The following is a 23,061-nucleotide window of genomic DNA, read 5'->3' as shown; positions in this document are numbered from 1 at the left end:
GGCAGCAAATGCATGGGAACACCACCACCTGCAAGTTCCCCTCCAAGCCACACACCATCCTGACTTGCAACTATATCGCCATTCCTTCACTGTCGCTGGGTCAAAATCCTGGAACTCCCTTCCTAACAGCACTGTGGGTGTACCTACCTCACATGGACTGCAGCGGTTCAAAAAGGCAGCTCACCACCACCTTCTCAAGGGCAATTAGGGATGGGCAATAAATGCTGGCCTGGCCAGCAACGCCCACATCCAATGAGCGAAAGAAAAAGCCCATTTTATCTGTTAAACATCATACAGATTCCAGAGGGAAATCTGATCTGCAAGATAAAGGATGTTAATTACCAGCAATACAACATTTTCCCCACTCTCCACCCCATCTCAACACCAGGATTCGGTTCATGCTGAACTGGTATTGTTGAACAGCCTGAACTTGTCAATGTTCAATAATCCCACCTCCCCAATTGTCTGTTTCTCTCCCCCTGTCTACAATCCTGGGTATGGCCCCCAGATTCTGACATCCGTGCAGCTCTGGATTTATAGCCAAGTAAGCTTTTCTGTTAGTGTTGTAATTTTATTCCCAAAATTATCCTCTCTGAAATATCAAATCACCAAGGTCTTTAACATTATCCTCAAATAATTCCAGTATAACTAAAAGCTATCATTCCTTATCAGTTTCAATTTCAGCTTGGAAACATGTTCCAATCTTACTTTATACACAGTGTTGTGCAGGAACCACCTCGACTGTACTATTTGTAATTATGTTTGATTATCCCCTGTTCTTAAATGGAAAACCTTCAGATAAATGTACACCCTCATTGAGTCCTTGAACAGCAACCAGTAACCAATAGATTCTGTTTTTATTAATAAGTGTTGCGCAAGCTTGGTGATTTTACAGCAGTGACAGGAGCACTTGCAGTTACACTCAGAGGTCACTCCATTGTCTCTCTCCTTGAGCACTCTATCTCAGAGGGACACTGCATGGGTTAAAGCTGAATCAATGAGATGATAAGCCTGACTCCAGTCTGTGACCAGGCTCTGCATAAAAAGCATAGATCTTCTGGTAATAAAATTTGAGGACCCTACGATAAAGGATCTAAAGTGTAGTTGGTAAATATCCACTCAAATTAATTCCTGAAGAATCAAATTCAATAAACATGATATAGAAATCTGGAGACGACATGGAGGCTAAGGTGTAAGGAGTCTGTTGATGATACATAGAGTCGTACAGCACAGAAACAGGCCCTTCGGCCCACCGTGCCCATGCCGACCATAATGCCTAGATATACTAGTCCCACCTGCCTGCATTAATTCCATATCCCCCTATGCCTTGCTCATTCAAGTACCTTACCAGATGCCTGTTAAATGTCGCTACTGTTCCTGCCTCCACCACCTCCTCTGGCAGCTCATTCCAGATACCCACTATTCTTTGTGTGAAACATTTACCCCTTTGATCCCCTTTAGACCTCTTCCCTCTCACCTTAAATCTATGCCCTCTACTTTTAGTCACCCCTACCATGGGAAACAGACTCTGGCTATCTACCCTATCTATGCCTCTCATAATTTCATATACCTCTATCATGTCACCTCTCAGCCTCCTTCGCTCCAGGGAAAACAGACCCAGCCTATCCAATCTCTCTTTATAACTCAAACCCTCAAAACCAGGCAACATCCTTGTGAATCTTTTCTGCACCCTCTCTAGCTTAATCACATCTTTCCTGTAGTGCGGCGACCAGAACTGCACACAGTAGTCCAAATGCGGCCTAACCAACGTTATGTACAACTGTAACATGACGTCCCAACTCTTGTACTCAGTGCCTCGGCCGATGAAGGCAAGCATGCCATACGCCTTCTTCACCACCCTGTCTACCTGTGTTGCCACTTTCAGGAAACTATGTACTTGCACCCCAAGGTCTCTCTGCTCAACAACACTCCCCAGGGCCCTGCCATTCACTGTATTTGTTCTGCCCTGGTTTAACTTCCCAATATGCATCACTTCACACTTGTCTGCATTAAATTCCATTTGCCAATCCCTTATCCACTTTCCCAGTTGATCTATATCCTGTTGTAACCTTAGACAACCTTCTTCACTGTCCACTATACCACCAATTTTGGTGTCATCTGCAAACTTACTAATCATGCCCCTTACATTCACATCCAAGTCATTAATATATATGACACAGAGGGCCAGCACTGATCCCTGCAGCACACCACTGGTCATCGGCCTCCAATCTGAAAAACAACCCTCCACTACCACCCTCTGCCTCCTAGCACTAAGCCAATTTTGTATCCAGTTTGCTAGCTCACCCTGGATCCCATGTGTTCGAACTTTCTGGACCAGCCTACCATGCGGGACCTTGTCAAAGGCCTTGCTAAAGTCCATGTAGACAACGTCCATCGCCCTGCCCTCATCAATCCTCTTGGTCACCTCCTCGAAAAACTCAATCAAATTCGTAAGACATGATTTCCCACGCACAAAGCCATGCTGACTATCGCTAATCAGACCTTGCCTTTCCAAATGCATATAAATCCTGTCTCTCAGAATCCCTTCCAATAACTTTCCCACCACTGATGTGAGGCTCACCGGCCTGTAGTTTCCTGGCTTATCCCTGCTGCCCTTCTTAAATAAAAGCACAACATTAGCTATCCTCCAGTCTTCTAGTACCTCACCCATGGCTAACGATGATACAAAAATCTCTGCCAGGGCCCCAGCAATCTCCTCCCTTGCTTCCCATAGCATCCTAGGATACACCTGGTCAGGCCCTGGGGATTTATCCACCTTAATGTGCTTCAAAACCTCCAACACCTCCTCCTTTGTAATGTTGATATGCTCCAGGATATCGGTGTTCCCTCCCTTGAACTCACTAGCTTCCATGGCCTTCTCCATGGTAAATAGGGACAAGAAATATTCATTTAAGACCTCGCCCATTTCCCGTGGCTCCACACATAGATTGCCACATTGATCCTTAAGGGGACCTACTCTCTCCCTAGCTACCCTTTTACTCTTAATATACTTATAGAATCTTTTAGGATTCTCCTTTATCTTATCTACCAGGGAAATCTCATGGCCCCTTTTCGCCCTCCTAACTTCCTTCTTAAGTGTACTCCTACATCCCTTATACTCCTCGAGGGACTCGCTCTATCCCAGCTGCCTATGCCTTCTTCTTTGGCCTGACCAGACCCTCAATATCCCTCATCAACCAATGTTCTCTAAACTTGCCAGCCTTGCCCTTCCATCTGACAGGAACATGCCGGCCCTGAACTCTTCCTATCTCACTTTTAAAAGCCTCCCACTTGCCAGACGTCCCTTTACCTGTAAACAGCCTCTGCCATTCAACTTTTGAGAGTTCCTGTCTGATGCCATCGAAATTAGCCTTCCCCCCATTTAGGACTTCAACCTGAGGACCAGTCCTATCCTTTTCCATAACTATCTTGAAGCTAATAGAGTTATGGTCACTGGTCCCAAAGTGCTCCCTCACTGACATATCAACCACCTGCCCAGCTTCATTTCCTAAGAGGAGGTCGAGTGTAGCCCCTTCTCTAGTAGGGCCATCCACATACTGCTTCAGAAAACTATCCTGGACACACTTAACAAATTCTTCCCCATCTGGTCCCTTAGCACTAAAGCAGTCCCAGTCAATATTAGGGAAGTTAAAATCACCTACTATTCTTCTTTGGCCTCCTTATCTCGAGAGACAATGGGTAAGCACCTGGAGGTGGTCAGTGGTGTGTGGAGCAGCGCCTGGAGTGGCTATAAAGGCCAATTCTAGAGTGACAGGCTCTTCCACAGGTGCTGCAGAAAAATTTGTTTGTCGGGGCTGTTACACAGTTGGCTCTCTCCTTGCGCTTTTGTCTTTTTTCCTGCCAACTGCTAAGTCTCTTCGACTCGCCACACTTTAGCCCCGCCTTTATGGCTACCCGCCTACTATTACAACCCTATAATTCCTACACCTATCTGTGATTTCCCTACATATATGCTCCTCCTCTGTCATGCATCTTATCTTCCCACAAACACAGGACACAGGCTAAATGGACCAGCCTGTCTAATGTTTTTGTATGTTCATATATCTTTTCATTCAGCACTGCAACCTAGCAAAAGTGGTCCTCAGTAAATATTCTAGCAGAGCTCAAGATCTGATAGTGGAAGAATAGAATTCGAATCATGGTGCCTGTGGAAGTAGAGTTTAATTCTGTGCTGCACTGACTGCGAGAGAAGGGTGCAACCCATCTTCAGCACAATACCACATGAATGCAGGTTTTGTGAAAATGTAATGAAACCTGGTGGAATTGAGAAAAAAACAATTGATTTGGATCCTAAATCTCACAGTCATAAAATAGAATTTAATCCTGTGATTGTAAATTTGTAATTCTCCAAAATCCTGATTTTTTTTTTCTGCTGCAAAATCACACAAGTGGTTCAATGCATAACGAAATAAGTCGAAGAATTCCAAAACTGAAGAACTTGTATCCTTAGCAAATGCAAATCTGTTAAAACAGACAGAAGCCATTAGTTGATTTAACTACATTATCACTATTGTTTCCTTCACGTAGGTTAGAATTTTAGTTTGTTCATCTCATTTAAAATGAAAAGTGGTTTTGCTGATCCCATTCCCATGCACACACGATCTATGAGATCAGGCGACCTCAAATCTTCCAAGATTTTTGGGGCACTAAATTAAGTTGAAATTAATGCCTTGTGTTAAATAATTTTTCTTGGATTTTGACTCTATTCACATTCCCGAATACTGATCTTGTTATTCATCCAGTAATATTACTGACTGTAATGTTACTCAGTGTTATGCTGTAATATTATTCACTGTTATATAGTAATGTTACTCACTGTAATACGGATTATGTTGCTGACTGAGCTAATACTCTGAACACTGAACAGTCCCCAGAGTCATATGAGTTTCTAGACTCTCATCACTGTCTGTCTGTTTTCTTTCTGCAGCTGTTTGGAGATGTTTGCTATCACTGTAACCATGTCATTGAGGGAGATGGTAAGTGCTTCCTTCAATGCCAATGCACCTCACTGAATTGTCCTGTGATCTATGATCCTCACACAAGTAGAGGATAATTCTTATCAAAACTACTTCTCTATTTAATGTTAGTCACACAATTGTTTCACTGTGATGGCAGTTCCCAACCTCACCACTTTCCATCCCTCTCCTCTTCCCATCCCTCCAGTTCCCATCCCTCCTGTTCCCATCCCCCTCCTGTTCCCTTTCCCCACCTGTTCCCTTCCCTCTCCTCTTCCCATCCCTCCAGTTCCCATCCCTCCTGTTCCCTTCCCCCTCCTGTTCCATTCCCCCTCCAGTTCCCATCCCTCCTGTTCCCATCCCCCTCCTGTTCCCATCCCCCTCCTGTTCCCATCCCCCTCCTGTTCCCACCCCCCTCCTGTTCCCTTTCCCCACCTGTTCCCTTCCCCCTCCTGTTCCCATCCAGCCTGTTCCCATCCCCCTCCTGTTCCCATCCCTCTTCTGTTCCCAACCCCCTCCTGTTCCCATCCCCCTACTGTTCCCATCCCTCCTCTTCCCATCCCTCCTGTTCCCTTGCTCCTCCTGTTCCCTTCCCCCTCCTGTTCCAATCCCTCCTGTTCCCATCCCTCTCCTGTTCCCATCCCTCCTCTTCCCATCCCTCCTGTTCCCTTGCTCCTCCTGTTCCCTTCCCCCTCCTGTTCCAATCCCTCCTGTTCCCATCCCCCTCCTGTTCCCATCCCCCTCCTGTTCCCATCCCCCTCCTGTTCCCTTTCCCCACCTGTTCCCTTCCCCCTCCTGTTCCCATCCCCCTCCTGTTCCCATCCCCCTCCTGTTCCCATCCCCCTCCTGTTCCCATCCCCCTCCTGTTCCCACCCCCCTCCTGTTCCCTTTCCCCACCTGTTCCCTTCCCCCTCCTGTTCCCATCCAGCCTGTTCCCATCCCCCTCCTGTTCCCATCCCTCTTCTGTTCCCAACCCCCTCCTGTTCCCATCCCCCTACTGTTCCCATCCCTCCTCTTCCCATCCCTCCTGTTCCCTTGCTCCTCCTGTTCCCTTCCCCCTCCTGTTCCAATCCCTCCTGTTCCCATCCCTCTCCTGTTCCCATCCCTCCTCTTCCCTTCCCCCTGCTATTCCCATCCCTCCTCTTCCCATCCATCCTGTTCTCTTACCCCTCCTGTTCCCATCCCACTCCATTTCCCATCCCTGCCTGTTCCCATCCCCGTCCTGTTCCCATCCGTCTCCTGTTCCCATCCCTCCTGCTCCCAGCCCCCTGCTGTACCCTTCCCCCTCCTGTTCCCTTCCCCCTGCTGTTCCCATCTCCCAACTGTTCCCATCCCCCTCTTGTTACCATCCCTCTCCTGATCCCATCCCCCTCCTGTTCCCTTCCCCCTCCTGTTCCCATCCCTCCTGCTCCCATCCCCCTCCTGTACCCTTCCCCCTCCTGTACCCTTCCCCCTCCTGTTCCCATCCCCCTCCTGTACCCATCCCCCTCCTGTTCCCATCCCACTCCTGTTCCCATCCCCCTCCTGTTCCCATCTATCCCCTGCTCCCATCCCCCTCCTAGTCCCATCCCTCTTGTTCCCATCCCCCTCCTTTTCCCACCCCCCTCATGTTCCCATTCCCCTCCTGATCCCATCCCCCTCCTGTTCCCATCCCCCTCCTGTTCCCACCCCCTCCTGATCCCATCCCTCTCCTGTTCCCATTACTCCTGTCCCAATCCCACCCCTGTATCCTTCCCCCACCTATTCCCTTCCCGCTCCTGTTCCCATCCATCCTGTTCCCATCCCCCTCCTGTTCCCTTCCCCCTCCAGTTCCCTTCCCTCTCCTGTTCCCATCTGTCCTGTTCCCATCCACCTCCTGCTCCCATCCCCCTCCTGTTCCCACCACCCTCCTGTTCCCATCCATCCTGTTCCCATCCCCCTCCTCTTCCCATCCCTCCTGTTCCCTTCTTCCTCCTGTTCCCTTCCCCCTCCTGTTCCCATCCCTCCTGTTCCCATCCCTCTCCTGTTCCCATCCCTCTTCTTCCCATCCCTCCTCTTCCCTTCCCCCTGCTGTTCCCATCCCCCTCCTGTTCCCATCCCTCTTCTGTTCCCATCCACATCCTGTTCCCATCCCCCTCCTCTTCCCATCCCTCCTGGTCCCTTCCCCCTCCTGTTCCCTTACCTCATGTTCCCATCCCTCTTGTTCCCATCCCCCTCCTGTTCCCATTCCTCTCCTGTTCCCATCCCTCCTGTTCCCATCCCTCCTCTTCCCGTCCCCCTGCTGTTCCCATCTCCCTCCTGTTCCCATCCCCCTCTTGTTACCATCCCTCTCCTGATCCCATCCCTCCTCTTCCCATCCCTCCTGTTCTCTTACCCCTCCTGTTCCCATCCCACTCCATTTCCCATCCCTCCTGTTCCCAACCCCCTCCTGTTCCCATCCGTCTCCTGTTCCCATCCCTCCTGCTCCCATCCCCCTCCTGTACCCTTCCCCCTCCTGTTCCCATCCCTGCCTGTTCCCATCCCCCTCCTGTTCCCATCCCACTCCATTTCCCATCCCTCCTGTTCCCAACCCCCTCCTGTTCCCATCCGTCTCCTGTTCCCATCCCTCCTGCTCCCATCCCCCTCCTGTACCCTTCCCCCTCCTGTTCCCATCCCTGCCTGTTCCCATCCCCCTCCTGCTCCCATTCCCCTCCTAGTCCCATCCCTCTTGTTCCCATCCCCCTCCTTTTCCCACCCCCCTCCTGGTCCCATTCCCCTCCTGATCCCATCCCCCTCCTGTTCCCATCCCCCTCCTGTTCCCACCCCCTCCTGATCCCATCCCTCTCCTGTTCCCATTACTCCTGTCCCAATCCCACCCCTGTATCCTTCCCCCACCTATTCCCTTCCCGCTCCTGTTCCCATCCATCCTGTTCCCATCCCCCTCCTGTTCCCTTCCCCCTCCAGTTCCCTTCCCTCTCCTGTTCCCATCTGTCCTGTTCCCATCCCCCTCCTGCTCCCATCCCCCTCCTGTTCCCACCACCCTCCTGTTCCCATCCATCCTGTTCCCATCCCCCTCCTCTTCCCATCCCTCCTGTTCCCTTCCTCCTCCTGTTCCCTTCCCCCTCCTGTTCCCATCCCTCCTGTTCCCATCCCTCTCCTGTTCCCATCCCTCTTCTTCCCATCCCTCCTCTTCCCTTCCCCCTGCTGTTCCCATCCCCCTCCTGTTCCCATCCCTCTTCTGTTCCCATCCACATCCTGTTCCCATCCCCCTCCTCTTCCCATCCCTCCTCTTCCCATCCCTCCTGGTCCCTTCCCCCTCCTGTTCCCTTACCTCATGTTCCCATCCCTCTTGTTCCCATCCCCCTCCTGTTCCCATTCCTCTCCTGTTCCCATCCCTCCTGTTCCCATCCCTCCTCTTCCCGTCCCCCTGCTGTTCCCATCTCCCTCCTGTTCCCATCCCCCTCTTGTTACCATCCCTCTCCTGATCCCATCCCTCCTCTTCCCATCCCTCCTGTTCTCTTACCCCTCCTGTTCCCATCCCACTCCATTTCCCATCCCTCCTGTTCCCAACCCCCTCCTGTTCCCATCCGTCTCCTGTTCCCATCCCTCCTGCTCCCATCCCCCTCCTGTACCCTTCCCCCTCCTGTTCCCATCCCTGCCTGTTCCCATCCCGCGCCTGTACCCATCCCACTCCTGTTCCCATCCCACTCCTGTTCCCATCCCCCTCCTGTTCCCATCTCTCTCCTGTTCCCATCTATCTCCTGCACCCATCCCCCTCCTGTTCCCATCCCCCTCCTATTCCCATCCCTCTTGTTCCCATCCCCCTCCTTTTCCCATCCCCCTCCTATTCCCATCCCTCTTATTCCCATCCCCCTCCTTTTCCCATCCCCCTCCTGTTCCCATTCCCCTCCTGATCCCAACCCCCTCCTGTTCCCTTCCTCCTCCTGTTCCCTTCCCCCTCCTGTTCCCATCCGTCCCGTTCCCATCCATCTCCTGCTCCCATCCCCCTCCTGAACCCAACCCCCCCTGTTCCCATCCCCCTTCTGTTCCTGTTCCCATCCCCCTCCTGTTCCCATCCCCCTCCTGTTCCCATCCCCCTCCTGTTCCCATCCCCCTCCTGTTCCCATTCCCCTCCTGTTCCCATCCCCCTCCTGTTCCCATCCCCCTCCTGTTCCCATCCCCCTCCTGTTCCCATTCCCCTCCTGCTCCCAACCCCCTCCTGTTCCCATCCTTCCTCTTCCCATCCTGTTCCCATCCCCCTCCTGTTCCCATTCCCCTCCTGTTCCCAACCTCCTCCGGTTCCCATCCCTCCTCTTCCCATCCCTCCTGTTCCCATCCCCCTCCTGTTCCCATTCCCCTCCTGTTCCCAACCCCCTCCTGTTCCCATCCCTCCTCTTCCCATCCCCCTCCTGTTCCCATTCCCCTCCTGTTCCCATTCCCCTCCTGTTCCCATCCACCTCCTGTTCCCATCCCTCCTGTTCCCATCCATCTCCTGTTCCCATCCCTCTCCTGTTCCCATCCCTCTCCTGTTTCCATCCCCTCCTCTTCCCATCGCCCACCTGTTCCCTTTCCCCTCCTGTTCCCTTCCCCCTCCTGTCCCCATCCCCCTGCTGTGCCCATCCCCCTCCTGGTCCCATCACCCTCCTGTTCCCATCCCTCTCCTGTTCCCATCCCCCTTCTCTTCCCTTCCCCCTGCTGTTCCCATCCCTCCTCTTCCCATCCCTCCTGTTCTCTTACCCCTCCTGTTCCCATCCCACTCCATTTCCCATCCCTGCCTGTTCCCATCCCCCTCCTGTTCCCATCCATCTCCTGTTCCCATCCACCTCCTGTTCCCATCCCTCCTGATCCCAGCCCCCTCCTGTACCCTTCCCCCTCCTGTCCCCTTCCCCCTGCTGTTCCCATCTCCCAACTGTTCCCATCCCCCTCTTGTTACCATCCCCCTCTTGTTACCATCCCTCTCCTGATCCCATCCCCCTCCTGTTCCCTTCCCCCTCCTGTTCCCATCCCTCCTGCTCCCATCCCCCTCCTGTACCCTTCCCCCTCCTGTACCCTTCCCCCTCCTGTTCCCATCCCCCTCCTGTACCCATCCCCCTCCTGTTCCCATCCACCTCCTGTTCCCATCCCTCTCCTGTTCCCATCTATCCCCTGCTCCCATCCCCCTCTTGTTACCATCCCCCTCTTGTTACCATCCCTCTCCTGATCCCATCCCCCTCCTGTTCCCTTCCCCCTCCTGTTCCCATCCCTCCTGCTCCCATCCCCCTCCTGTACCCTTCCCCCTCCTGTACCCTTTCCCCTCCTGTTCCCATCCCCCTCCTGTACCCATCCCCCTCCTGTTCCCATCCATCCTGTTCCCATCCCCCTCCTCTTCCCATCCCTCCTGTTCCCTTCCTCCTCCTGTTCCCTTCCCCCTCCTGTTCCCATCCCTCCTGTTCCCATCCCTCTCCTGTTCCCATCCCTCTTCTTCCCATCCCTCCTCTTCCCTTCCCCCTGCTGTTCCCATCCCCCTCCTGTTCCCATCCCTCTTCTGTTCCCATCCACATCCTGTTCCCATCCCCCTCCTCTTCCCATCCCTCCTCTTCCCATCCCTCCTGGTCCCTTCCCCCTCCTGTTCCCTTACCTCATGTTCCCATCCCTCTTGTTCCCATCCCCCTCCTGTTCCCATTCCTCTCCTGTTCCCATCCCTCCTCTTCCCATCCCTCCTCTTCCCGTCCCCCTGCTGTTCCCATCTCCCTCCTGTTCCCATCCCGCTCTTGCTACCATCCCTCTCCTGATCCCATCCCTCCTCTTCCCATCCCTCCTGTTCTCTTACCCCTCCTGTTCCCATCCCACTCCATTTCCCATCCCTCCTGTTCCCAACCCCCTCCTGTTCCCATCCGTCTCCTGTTCCCATCCCTCCTGCTCCCATCCCCCTCCTGTACCCTTCCCCCTCCTGTTCCCATCCCTGCCTGTTCCCATCCCGCGCCTGTACCCATCCCCCTCCTGTTCCCATCCCCCTCCTGTTCCCATCCCCCTCCTGTTCCCATCTCTCTCCTGTTCCCATCTATCTCCTGCACCCATCCCCCTCCTGTTCCCATCCCCCTCCTATTCCCATCCCTCTTGTTCCCATCCCCCTCCTTTTCCCATCCCCCTCCTATTCCCATCCCTCTTATTCCCATCCCCCTCCTTTTCCCATCCCCCTCCTGTTCCCATTCCCCTCCTGATCCCAACCCCCTCCTGTTCCCTTCCTCCTCCTGTTCCCTTCCCCCTCCTGTTCCCATCCGTCCCGTTCCCATCCATCTCCTGCTCCCATCCCCTCCTGCTCCCATCCCCCTCCTGATCCCAACCCCCTCCTGTTCCCATCCCCCTTCTGTTCCTGTTCCCAACCCCCTCCTGTTCCCATCCCCCTTCTGTTCCTGTTCCCATTCCCCTCCTGTTCCCAACCTCCTCCGGTTCCCATCCCTCCTCTTCCCATCCCTCCTGTTCTCTTACCCCTCCTGTTCCCATCCCACTCCATTTCCCATCCCTCCTGTTCCCAACCCCCTCCTGTTCCCATCCGTCTCCTGTTCCCATCCCTCCTGCTCCCATCCCCCTCCTGTACCCTTCCCCCTCCTGTTCCCATCCCTGCCTGTTCCCATCCCGCGCCTGTACCCATCCCCCTCCTGTTCCCATCCCCCTCCTGTTCCCATCCCCCTCCTGTTCCCATCTCTCTCCTGTTCCCATCTATCTCCTGCACCCATCCCCCTCCTGTTCCCATCCCCCTCCTATTCCCATCCCTCTTGTTCCCATCCCCCTCCTTTTCCCATCCCCCTCCTATTCCCATCCCTCTTATTCCCATCCCCCTCCTTTTCCCATCCCCCTCCTGTTCCCATCCCCCTCCTGTTCCCATCCCCCTCCTGTTCCCATCTCTCTCCTGTTCCCATCTATCTCCTGCACCCATCCCCCTCCTGTTCCCATCCCCCTCCTATTCCCATCCCTCTTGTTCCCATCCCCCTCCTTTTCCCATCCCCCTCCTATTCCCATCCCTCTTATTCCCATCCCCCTCCTTTTCCCATCCCCCTCCTGTTCCCATTCCCCTCCTGATCCCAACCCCCTCCTGTTCCCTTCCTCCTCCTGTTCCCTTCCCCCTCCTGTTCCCATCCGTCCCGTTCCCATCCATCTCCTGCTCCCATCCCCTCCTGCTCCCATCCCCCTCCTGATCCCAACCCCCTCCTGTTCCCATCCCCCTTCTGTTCCTGTTCCCAACCCCCTCCTGTTCCCATCCCCCTTCTGTTCCTGTTCCCATTCCCCTCCTGTTCCCAACCTCCTCCGGTTCCCATCCCTCCTCTTCCCATCCCTCCTGTTCCCATCCCCCTCCTGTTCCTATTCCCCTCCTGTTCCCAACCCCCTCCTGTTCCCATCCCTCCTCTTCCCATCCCCCTCCTGTTCCCATTCCCCTCCTGTTCCCATCCACCTCCTGTTCCCATCCCTCCTGTTCCCATCCATCTCCTGTTCCCATCCCTCTCCTGTTCCCATCCCTCTCCTGTTTCCATCCCCTCCTCTTCCCATCGCCCACCTGTTCCCTTCCCCCTCCTGTTCCCTTCCCCCTCCTGTTCCCATCCCTCCTGTTCCCATCCATCTCCTGTTCCCATCCCTCTCCTGTTCCCATCCCTCTCCTGTTTCCATCCCCTCCTCTTCCCATCGCCCACCTGTTCCCTTCCCCCTCCTGTCCCCATCCCCCTCCTGTGCCCATCCCCCTCCTGGTCCCATCACCCTCCTGTTCCAATCCCTCTCCTGTTCCCATCCCCCTTCTCTTCCCTTCCCCCTGCTGTTCCCATCCCTCCTCTTCCCATCCCTCCTGTTCTCTTACCCCTCCAGTTCCCATCCCACTCCATTTCCCATCCCTGCCTGTTCCCATCCCCCTCCTGTTCCCATCCATCTCCTGTTCCCATCCCTCCTGATCCCAGCCCCCTCCTGTACCCTTCCCCCTCCTGTCCCCTTCCCCCTGCTGTTCCCATCTCCCAACTGTTCCCATCCCCCTCTTGTTACCATCCCCCTCTTGTTACCATCCCTCTCCTGATCCCATCCCCCTCCTGTTCCCTTCCCCCTCCTGTTCCCATCCCTCCTGCTCCCATCCCCCTCCTGTACCCTTCCCCCTCCTGTACCCTTCCCCCTCCTGTTCCCATCCCCCTCCTGTACCCATCCCCCTCCTGTTCCCATCCACCTCCTGTTCCCATCCCTCTCCTGTTCCCATCTATCCCCTGCTCCCATCCCCCTCCTAGACCCATCCCTCTTGTTCCCATCCCCCTCCTTTTCCCACCCCCCTCCTGTTCCCATTCCCCTCCTGATCCCATCCCCCTCCTGTTCCCATCCCCCCCCTGTTCCCACCCCCTCCTGATCCCATCCCTCTCCTGTTCCCATTACTCCTGTCCCAAGCCCACCCCTGTATCCTTCCCCCACCTATTTGCTTCCCGCTCCTGTTCCCATCCATCCTGTTCCCATCCCCTCCTGTTCCCTTCCCACTCCAGTTCCCTTCCCTCTCCTGTTCTCATCCGTCCTGTTCCCATCCACCTCCTGCTCCCATCCCCCTCCTGTTCCCACCACCCTCCTGTTCCCATCCATCCTGTTCCCATCCCCCTCCTCTTCCCATCCCTCCTGTTCCCTTCCTCCTCCTGTTCCCTTCCCCCTCCTGTTCCCATCCCTCTTCTGTTCCCATCCCTCTCCTGTTCCCATCCCTCTTCTTCCCATCCCTCCTCTTCCCATCCCTTCTGTTCCCTTCCCCCTCCTGTTCCCTTACCTCATGTTCCCATCCCTCTTGTTCCCATCCCCCTCCTGTTCCCATTCCTCTCCTGTTCCCATCCCTCCTCTTCCCATCCCTCCTCTTACCTTCCCTCTGCTGTTCCCATCTCCCTCCTGTTCCCATCCCCCTCTTGTTACCATCCCTCTCCTGATCCCATCCCTCCTCTTCCCATCCCTCCTGTTCTCTTACCCCTCCTGTTCCCATCCCACTCCATTTCCCATCCCTCCTGTTCCCAACCCCCTCCTGTACCCTTCCCCCTCCTGTTCCCATCCCTGCCTGTACCCTTCCCCCTCCTGTTCCCATCCCTGCCTGTTCCCATCCCCCTCCTGTTCCCATCCCACTCCTGTTCCCATCTCTCTCCTGTTCCCATCTATCTCCTGCACCCATCCCCCTCCTGTTCCCATCCCCCTCCTACACCCATCCCTCTTGTTCCCATCCCCCTCCTTTTCCCATCCCCCTCCTATTCCCATCCCTCTTGTTCCCATCCCCCTCCTGTTCCCATTCCCCTCCTGATCCCAACCCCCTCCTGTTCCCTTCCTCCTCCTGTTCCCTTCCCCCTCCTGTTCCCATCCGTCCCGTTCCCATCCATCTCCTGCTCCCATCCCCTCCTGCTCCCATCCCCCTCCTGATCCCAATCCCCTCCTGTTCCCATCCCCCTTCTGTTCCTGTTCCCATCCCCCTCCTGTTCCCATCCCCCTCCTGTTCCCATTCCCCTCCTGCTCCCAACCCCCTCCTGTTCCCATCCTTCCTCTTCCCATCCTGTTCCCATCCCCCTCCTGTTCCCATTCCCCTCCTGTTCCCAAACCCCTCCTGTTCCCATCCCTCCTCTTCCCATCCCTCCTGTTCCCATCCCCCTCCTGTTCCCATTCCCCTCCTGTTCCCAACCCCCTCCTGTTCCCATCCCTCCTCTTCCCATCCCCCTCCTGTTCCCATTCCCCTCCTGTTCCCATTCCCCTCCTGTTCCCATCCACCTCCTGTTCCCATCCCTCCTGTTCCCATCCATCTCCTGTTCCCATCCCTCTCCTGTTCCCATCCCTCTCCTGTTTCCATCCCCTCCTCTTCCCATCGCCCACCTGTCCCCTTCCCCCTCCTGTTCTCTTCCCCCTCCTGTCCCCATACCCCTCCTGTTCCCATTCCCCTCCTGTTCCCATCCCCCTCCTATTCCCATCCCTCTTGTTCCCATCCCCCTCCTTTTCCCATCCCCCTCCTGTTCCCATTCCCCTTCTGATCCCAACCCCCTCCTGTTCCCTTCCTCCTCCTGTTCCCTTCCCCCTCCTGTTCCCATCCATCTCCTGCTCCCATCCCCCTCCTGCTCCCATCCCCCTCCTGATCCCAACCCCCTCCTGTTCCCATCCCCCTTCTGTTCCTGTTCCCATCCACCTCCTGTTCCCATCCCCCTCCTGTTCCCATTCCCCTCCTGCTCCCACCCCCTCCTGTTCACATCCTTCCTCTTCCCATCCTGTTCCCAACCCCCTCCTGTTCCCAACCCCCTCCTGTTCCCATCGCTCCTCTTCCCATCCCTCCTGTTCCCATCCCCCTCCTGTTCCCATTCCCCTCCTGTTCCCATTCCCCTCCTGTTCCCATCCCCCTCCTGTTCCCATCCCCCTCCTGTGCCCATCCCCCTCCTGTTCCCATCACCCTCCTGTTCCCATCCCTCTCCTGTTCCCTTCCCCCTCCTGTTCCCATCCCCCTCCTATTCCCATCCCTCCTGTTCCCATTCCCATCCTGTTCCCATCCCCATCCTGTTGCCATCCCTCTCCTGCTCCCATCCCTCCTCTTCCCATCCTTCTCCTGTTCCCATCCCTCTTCTTCCCATCCCTCCTCTTCCCTTCCCCCTGCTGTTCCCATCCCCCTCCTGTTCCCATCCCTCTTCTGTTCCCATCCCCATTCTGTTCCCTTCCCCCTCCTGTTCCCATCCCTCTCCTGTTCCCATCCCTCTTCTTCCCATCCCTCATCTTCCCTTCCCCCTGCTGTTCCCATCCCCCTCCTATTCCCATCCCTCCTGTTCCCATTCCCATCCTGTTCCCATCCCCATCCTGTTCCCATCCCTCTCCTGTTCCCATTCCTCCTCTTCCCATCCCCCTGTTCCCTTCCCCCTCCTGTTCCCTTACCTCATGTTCCCATCCCTCTTGTTCCCATCCCCCTCCTGTTCCCAATCCTCTCCTGTTCCCATCCCTCCTCTTCCCATCACTCCTCTTCCCTTCCCCCTGCTGTTCCCATCTCCCTCCTGTTCCCATCCCCCTCTTGTTACCATCCCACTCCTGATCCCATCCCTCCTCTTCCCATCCCTCCTGTTCTTTTACCCCTCCTGTTCCCATCCCACTCCATTTCCCATCCCCCTCCTGTTCCCATCCCCCTCCTGTTCCCATCCCTGCCTGTTCCCATCCCCCTCCTGTTTCCATCCGTCTCCTGTTCCCATCCATCTCCTGCTCCCATCCCCCTCCTGTTCCCACCACCCTCCTGTTCCCATCCATCCTGTTCCCAACCCCCTCCTGTTCCCATCCCTCTTATGTTCCCGTCCCCCTCCTGTTCCCATCCCCCTACTGTTCCCATCCCTCCTCTTCCCATCCCTCCTGTTCCCTTCCCCCTCCTCTTCCCTTCCCACTGCTGTTCCCATCCCCCTCCTGTTCCCATCCCTCTTCTGTTCCCATCCCCCTCCTGTTCCCACCACCCTCCTGTTCCCATCCATCCTGTTCCCAACCCCCTCCTGTTCCCATCCCTCTTATGTTCCCGTCCCCCTCCTGTTCCCATCCCCCTACTGTTCCCATCCCTCCTCTTCCCATCCCTCCTGTTCCCTTCCTCCTCCTGTTCCCTTCCCCCTCCTCTTCCCTTCCCACTGCTGTTCCCATCCCCCTCCTGTTCCCATCCCCCTCCTGTTCCCATCCCCCTCCTGTTCCCATCCCTGCCTGTTCCCATCCCCCTCCTGTTTCCATCCGTCTCCTGTTCCCATCCATCTCCTGCTCCCATCCCCCTCCTGTTCCCACCACCCTCCTGTTCCCATCCATCCTGTTCCCAACCCCCTCCTGTTCCCATCCCCCTCCTGTTCCCAGCCCTCCTCTTCCCATCCCTCCTATTCCCTTCCCCCTCCTGTTCCCTCACCTCATGTTCCCATCCCTCTTGTTCCCAGCCCCCTCCTGTTCCCATTCCTCTCCTGCTCCCATCACCCTCCTGTTCCCATCCACCTCCTGTTCCCATCCCTCTTCTGTTCCCATCCCCCTCCTGTTCCCATCCCTCTTCTGTTCCCATCCCCCTCCTGTTCCCATCCCTCTTCTGTTCCCATCCCCCTCCTGTTCCCATCCCCCTCCTGTTCCCAGCCCTCCTCTTCCCATCCCTCCTATTCCCTTCCCCCTCCTGTTCCCTCACCTCATGTTCCCATCCCTCTTGTTCCCAGCCCCCTCCTGTTCCCATTCCTCTCCTGCTCCCATCCCCCTCCTGTTCCCATCCACCTCCTGTTCCCATCCCTCTTCTGTTCCCATCCCCCTCCTGTTCCCATCCCTCTTCTGTTCCCATCCCCCTCCTGTTCCCATCCCTCTTCTGTTCCCATCCCCCTCCTGTTCCCATCCCCCTCCTGTTCCCAGCCCTCCTCTTCCCATCCCTCCTATTCCCTTCCCCCTCCTGTTCCCTCACCTCATGTTCCCATCCCTCTTGTTCCCAGCCCCCTCCTGTTCCCATTCCTCTCCTGCTCCCATCCCCCTCCTGTTCCCATCCACCTCCTGTTCCCATCCCTCTTCTGTTCCCATCCCCCTCCTGTTCCCATCCCTCTTCTGTTCCCAGCCCCCTCCTGTTCCCATTCCTCTCCTGCTCCCATCCCCCTCCTGTTCCCATCCACCTCCTGTTCCCATCCCTCTTCTGTTCCCATCCCCCTCCTGTTCCCATCCCCCTCCTGTTCCCATCCCTCTTCTGTTCCCATCCCCATCCTGTTCCCATCCCCCTCCTGTTCCCATCCCTCCTCTTCCCATCCCTCCTGGTCCCTTCCCCCTCCTGTTCGCTTACCTCATGTTCCCATCCCTCTTGTTCCCATCCCCCTCCTGTTCCCATTCCTCTCCTGTTCCCAACCCTCCTCTTCCCATCCCTCCTCTTCCCTTCCCCCTGCTGTTCCCTTCCCCCTCCTGTTCCCATCCCCCTCCTGTGCCCATTCCCCTCCTGGTCCCATCCCCCTCCTGTTCCCATCCCCATCCTGTTCCCATCCCCCTCCTGTTCACATCCCCCTCCTATTCCCATTCCACCCCTGTTCCCATCCCCCTCCTATTCCCATTCCCATCCTGTTCCCATTCCCATCCTGTTCCCATCCCCATCCTGTTCCAATCCCTCTCCTGTTCCCATCCCTCTCCTGTTCCCATCCCTCTCCTGTTCCCATCCCTCTTCTTCCCATCCCTCCTCAACCCTTCCCCCTGCTGTTCCCATCCCCCTCCTGTTCCCATCCCTCTTCTGTTCCCATCCCCATCCTGTTCCCTTCCCCCTCCTGTTCCCATCCCTCCTGTTCCCATCCCTCTCCTGTTCCCATCCCTCATCTACCCATCCCTCCTCTTCCCTTCCCCCTGCTGTTCCCATCCCCCTCCTGTTCCCATCCCTCTTCTGTTCCCATCCCCATCCTGTTCCCATCCCCCTCCTGTTCCCATCCCTCTTCTGTTCCCATCCCCACCCTGTTCCCTTCCCCCTCCTGTTCCCATCCCTCCTGTTCCCATCCCTCTCCTGTTCCCATCCCTCATCTACCCATCCCTCCTCTTCCCTTCCCCCTGCTGTTCCCATCCCCCTCCTGTTCCCATCCCCCTCCTGTTCCCATCCCGGCCTGTTCCCATCCCCCTCCTGTTCCCATCCGTCTCCTGTTCACATCCCTCCTGCTCCCATCCCGCTCCTGTACCCTTCCCCCTCCTGTTCCCATCCCTGCCTGTTCCCATCCCCCTCCTGTACCCATCCCCCTCCTTTCCCATCCCCCTCCTGTTCCCATCCCTCTCCTGTTCCCATCTATCTCCTGCACCCATCCCCCTCCTGTTCCCATCCGCCTCCTATTCCCATCCCTCTTGTTCCCATCCCCCTCCTTTTCCCATCCCCCTCCTGTTCCCATTCCCCTCCCGATCCCAACCCCCTCCTGTTCCCTTCCTCCTCCTGTTCCCTTCCCCCTCCTGTTCCCATCCGTCCCGTTCCCATCCATCTCCTGCTCCCATCCCCCTCCTGCTCCCATCCCCCTCCTGATCCCATCCCCCTCCTGATCCCAACCCCCTCCTGTTCCCATCCCCCTTCTGTTCCGGTTCCCATCCCACTCCTGTTCCCATCCCCCTCCTGTTCCCATTCCCCTACTACTCCCAACTCCCTCCTGTTCCCATCCTTCCTCTTCCCATCCTGTTCTCATCCCCGTCCTGTTCCCATTGCCCTCCTGTTCCCAACCCCCTCCTGTTCCCATCCCTCCTCTTCACATCCCCCTCCTGTTCCCATTCCCCTCCTGTTCCCATTCCCCTCCTGTTCCCATCCACCTCCTGTTCAGATCCCTCCTGTTCCCATCCCCCTCCTGTTCCCATCCCCCTCCTGTTCCCATCCCCCTCTTGTTCCCATCACCCTCCTGTTCCCATCCCTCTCCTGTTCCCTTCCCCCTCCTGTTCCCATCCCCCTCCTATTCCCATCCCTCCTGTTCCCATTCCCATCCTGTTCCCATCCCCATCCTGTTGCCATCCCTCTCCTGTTCCCATCCCTCCTCTTCCCATCCCTCTCCTGTTCCCATCCCTCTTCTTCCCATCCCTCCTCTTCCCTTCCCCCTGCTGTTCCCATCCCCCTCCTGTTCCCATCCCTCTTCTGTTCCCATCCCCATTCTGTTCCCTTCCCCCTCCTGTTCCCATCCCTCTCCTGTTCCCATCCCTCTTCTTCCCATCCCTCATCTTCCCTTCCCCCTGCTGTTCCCATCCCCCTCCTATTCCCATCCCTCCTGTTCCCATTCCCATCCTGTTCCCATCCCCATCCTGTTCCCATCCCTCTCCTGTTCCCATTCCTCCTCTTCCCATCCCCCTGTTCCCTTCCCCTCCTGTTCCCTTACCTCATGTTCCCATCCCTCTTGTTCCCATCCCCCTCCTGTTCCCAATCCTCTCCTGTTCCCATCCCTCCTCTTCCCATCCCTCCTCTTCCCTTCCCCCTGCTGTTCCCATCTCCCTCCTGTTCCCATCCCCCTCTTGTTACCATCCCACTCCTGATCCCATCCCTCCTCTTCCCATCCCTCCTGATCTCTTACCCCTCCTGTTCCCATCCCACTCCATTTCCCAACCCCCTCCTGTTCCCATCCCCCTCCTGTTCCCATCCCTGCCTGTTCCCATCCCCCTCCTGTTTCCATCCGTCTCCTGTTCCCATCCATCTCCTGCTCCCATCCCCCTTCTGTTCCCACCACCCTCCTGTTCCCATCCATCCTGTTCCCAACCCCCTCCTGTTCCCATCCCTCTTAGGTTCCCGTCCCCCTCCTGTTCCCATCCCCCTACTGTTCCCATCCCTCCTCTTCCCATCCCTCCTGTTCCCTTCCTCCTCCTGTTCCCTTCCCCCTCCTGTTCCCATCCCTCCTGTTCCCATCCCTCTCCTGTTCCCATCCCTCTTCTTCCCATCCCTCCTCTTCCCTTCCCACTGCTGTTCCCATCCCCCTCCTGTTCCCATCCCTCTTCTGTTCCCATCCCCCTCCTGTTCCCATCCCCCTCCTGTTCCCAGCCCTCCTCTTCCCATCCCTCCTATTCCCTTCCCCCTCCTGTTCCCTCACCTCATGTTCCCATCCCTCTTGTTCCCAGCCCCCTCCTGTTCCCATTCCTCTCCTGCTCCCATCCCCCTCCTGTTCCCATCCACCTCCTGTTCCCATCCCTCTTCTGTTCCCATCCCCCTCCTGTTCCCATCCCTCTTCTGTTCCCATCCCCCTCCTGTTCCCATCCCCCTCCTGTTCCCATCCCTCTTCTGTTCCCATCCCCACCCTGTTCCCATCCCTCCTCTTCCCATCCCTCCTGGTCCCTTCCCCCTCCTGTTCGCTTACCTCATGTTCCCATCCCTCTTGTTCCCATCCCCCTCCTGTTCCCATTCCTCTCCTGTTCCCATCCCTCCTCTTCCCATCCCTCCTCTTCCCTTCCCCCTGCTGTTCCCATCCCCCTCCTGTTCCCATCCCCCTCCTGTGCCATTCCCCTCCTGGTCCCATCCCCCTCCTGTTCCCATCCCCATCCTGTTCCCATCCCCCTCCTGTTCCCATTCCACCCCTGTTCCCATCCCCCTCCTATTCCCATTCCCATTCCCATCCTGTTCCCATTCCCATCCTGTTCCCATCCCTCTCCTGTTCCCATCCCTCTCCTGTTTCCATCCCTCTCCTGTTCCCATCCCTCTTCTTCCCATCCCTCCTCTTCCCTTCCCCCTGCTGTTCCCATCCCCCTCCTGTTCCCATCCCTCTTCTGTTCCCATCCCCATCCTGTTCCCTTCCCCCTCCTGTTCCCATCCCTCCTGTTCCCATCCCTCTCCTGTTCCCATCCCTCATCTACCCATCCCTCCTCTTCCCTTCCCCCTGCTGTTCCCATCCCCCTCCTGTTCCCATCCCTCTTCTGTTCCCATCCCCATCCTGTTCCCATCCCCCTCCTGTTCCCATCCCTCTTCTGTTCCCATCCCCACCCTGTTCCCTTCCCCCTCCTGTTCCCATCCCTCCTGTTCCCATCCCTCTCCTGTTCCCATCCCTCATCTACCCATCCCTCCTCTTCCCTTCCCCCTGCTGTTCCCATCCCCCTCCTGTTCCCATCCCTCTTCTGTTCCCATCCCCATCCTGTTCCCATCCCCCTCCTGTTCCCATCCCGGCCTGTTCCCATCCCCCTCCTGTTCCCATCCGTCTCCTGTTCACATCCCTCCTGCTCCCATCCCGCTCCTGTACCCTTCCCCCTCCTGTTCCCATCCCTGCCTGTTCCCATCCCCCTCCTGTACCCATCCCCCTCCTGTTCCCATCCCCCTCCTGTTCCCATCCCTCTCCTGTTCCCATCTATCTCCTGCACCCATCCCCCTCCTGTTCCCATCCGCCTCCTATTCCCATCCCTCTTGTTCCCATCCCCCTCCTTTTCCCATCCCCCTCCTGTTCCCATTCCCCTCCCGATCCCAACCCCCTCCTGTTCCCTTCCTCCTCCTGTTCCCTTCCCCCTCCTGTTCCCATCCGTCCCGTTCCCATCCATCTCCTGCTCCCATCCCCCTCCTGCTCCCATCCCCCTCCTGCTCCCATCCCCCTCCTGATCCCAACCCCCTCCTGTTCCCATCCCCCTTCTGTTCCGGTTCCCATCCCACTCCTGTTCCCATCCCCCTCCTGTTCCCATTCCCCTACTACTCCCAACTCCCTCCTGTTCCCATCCTTCCTCTTCCCATCCTGTTCTCATCCCCGTCCTGTTCCCATTGCCTCCTGTTCCAAACCCCCTCCTGTTCCCATCCCTCCTCTTCCCATCCCTCCTGTTCCCATCCCCCTCCTGTTCCCATTCCCCTCCTGTTCCCAACCCCCTCCTGTTCCCATCCCTCCTCTTCACATCCCCCTCCTGTTCCCATTCCCCTCCTGTTCCCATCCACCTCCTGTTCAGATCCCTCCTGTTCCCATCCATCTCCTGTTCCCATCCATCTCCTGTTCCCATCCCTCTCCTGTTCCCATCCCTCTCCTATTTCCATCCCCTCCTCTTCCCATCGCCCACCTGTTCCCTTCCCCCTCCTGTTCCCATCCCCCTACCTTGCCCATCCCCCTCCTGGTCCCATCACCCTCCTGTTCCCATCCCTTTCCTGATCCCATCCCTCCTCTTCCCATCCCTCCTGTTCTCTTACCCCTCCTGTTCCCATCCCACTCCATTTCCCATCCCTCCTGTTCCCAACCCCCTCCTGTTCCCATCCGTCTCCTGTTCCCATCCCTCCTGCTCCCATCCCCCTCCTGTACCCTTCCCCCTCCTGTTCCCATCCCTGCCTGTTCCCATCCCCCTCCTGTACCCATCCCCCTCCTGTTCCCATCCCACTCCTGTTCCCATCCCCCTCCTGTTCCCATCTCTCTCCTGTTCCCATCTATCTCCTGCACCCATCCCCCTCTTGTTCCCATCCCCCTCCTATTCCCATCCCCCTCCTATTCCCATCCCTCTTTTTCCCATCCCCCTCCTTTTCCCATCCCCCTCCTGTTCCCATTCCCCTCCTGATCCCAACCCCCTCCTGTTCCCTTCCTCCTCCTGTTCCCTTCCCCCTCCTGTTCCCATCCGTCCCGTACCCATCCATCTCCTGCTCCCATCCCCTCCTGCTCCCATCCCCCTCCTGATCCCAACCCCCTCCTGTTCCCATCCCCCTTCTGTTCCTGTTCCCATCCCCCTCCTGTTCCCATCCCCCTCCTGTTCCCATTCCCCTCCTGCTCCCAACCCCCTCCTGTTCCCA

At 56.7% G+C, this 23,061-nt stretch overlaps 1 protein-coding gene across 6 annotated transcripts in view; it reads left to right on the top strand.

Annotated features, from left to right (window-relative positions):
* Positions 1–23,061, top strand: part of LOC137375135 (LIM and senescent cell antigen-like-containing domain protein 2) — a 222,943-nt gene that overhangs the window by 162,335 nt on the left and 37,547 nt on the right. For all 6 annotated transcript variants that reach the window (XM_068041808.1, XM_068041807.1, XM_068041813.1 and 3 more), the window contains exon 8: positions 4,949–4,997. In XM_068041808.1, the coding sequence (XP_067897909.1) occupies positions 4,949–4,997 (49 nt within the window). The remainder of the gene's footprint in view (positions 1–4,948; positions 4,998–23,061) is intronic.

Source organism: Heterodontus francisci, chromosome 11, assembly GCF_036365525.1.
Source record: "Heterodontus francisci isolate sHetFra1 chromosome 11, sHetFra1.hap1, whole genome shotgun sequence".
NCBI lineage: Eukaryota > Metazoa > Chordata > Chondrichthyes > Heterodontiformes > Heterodontidae > Heterodontus > Heterodontus francisci.
Note: the sequence above shows the minus strand (reverse complement) of the source record. Positions and strands in the feature narration are given on the sequence as shown.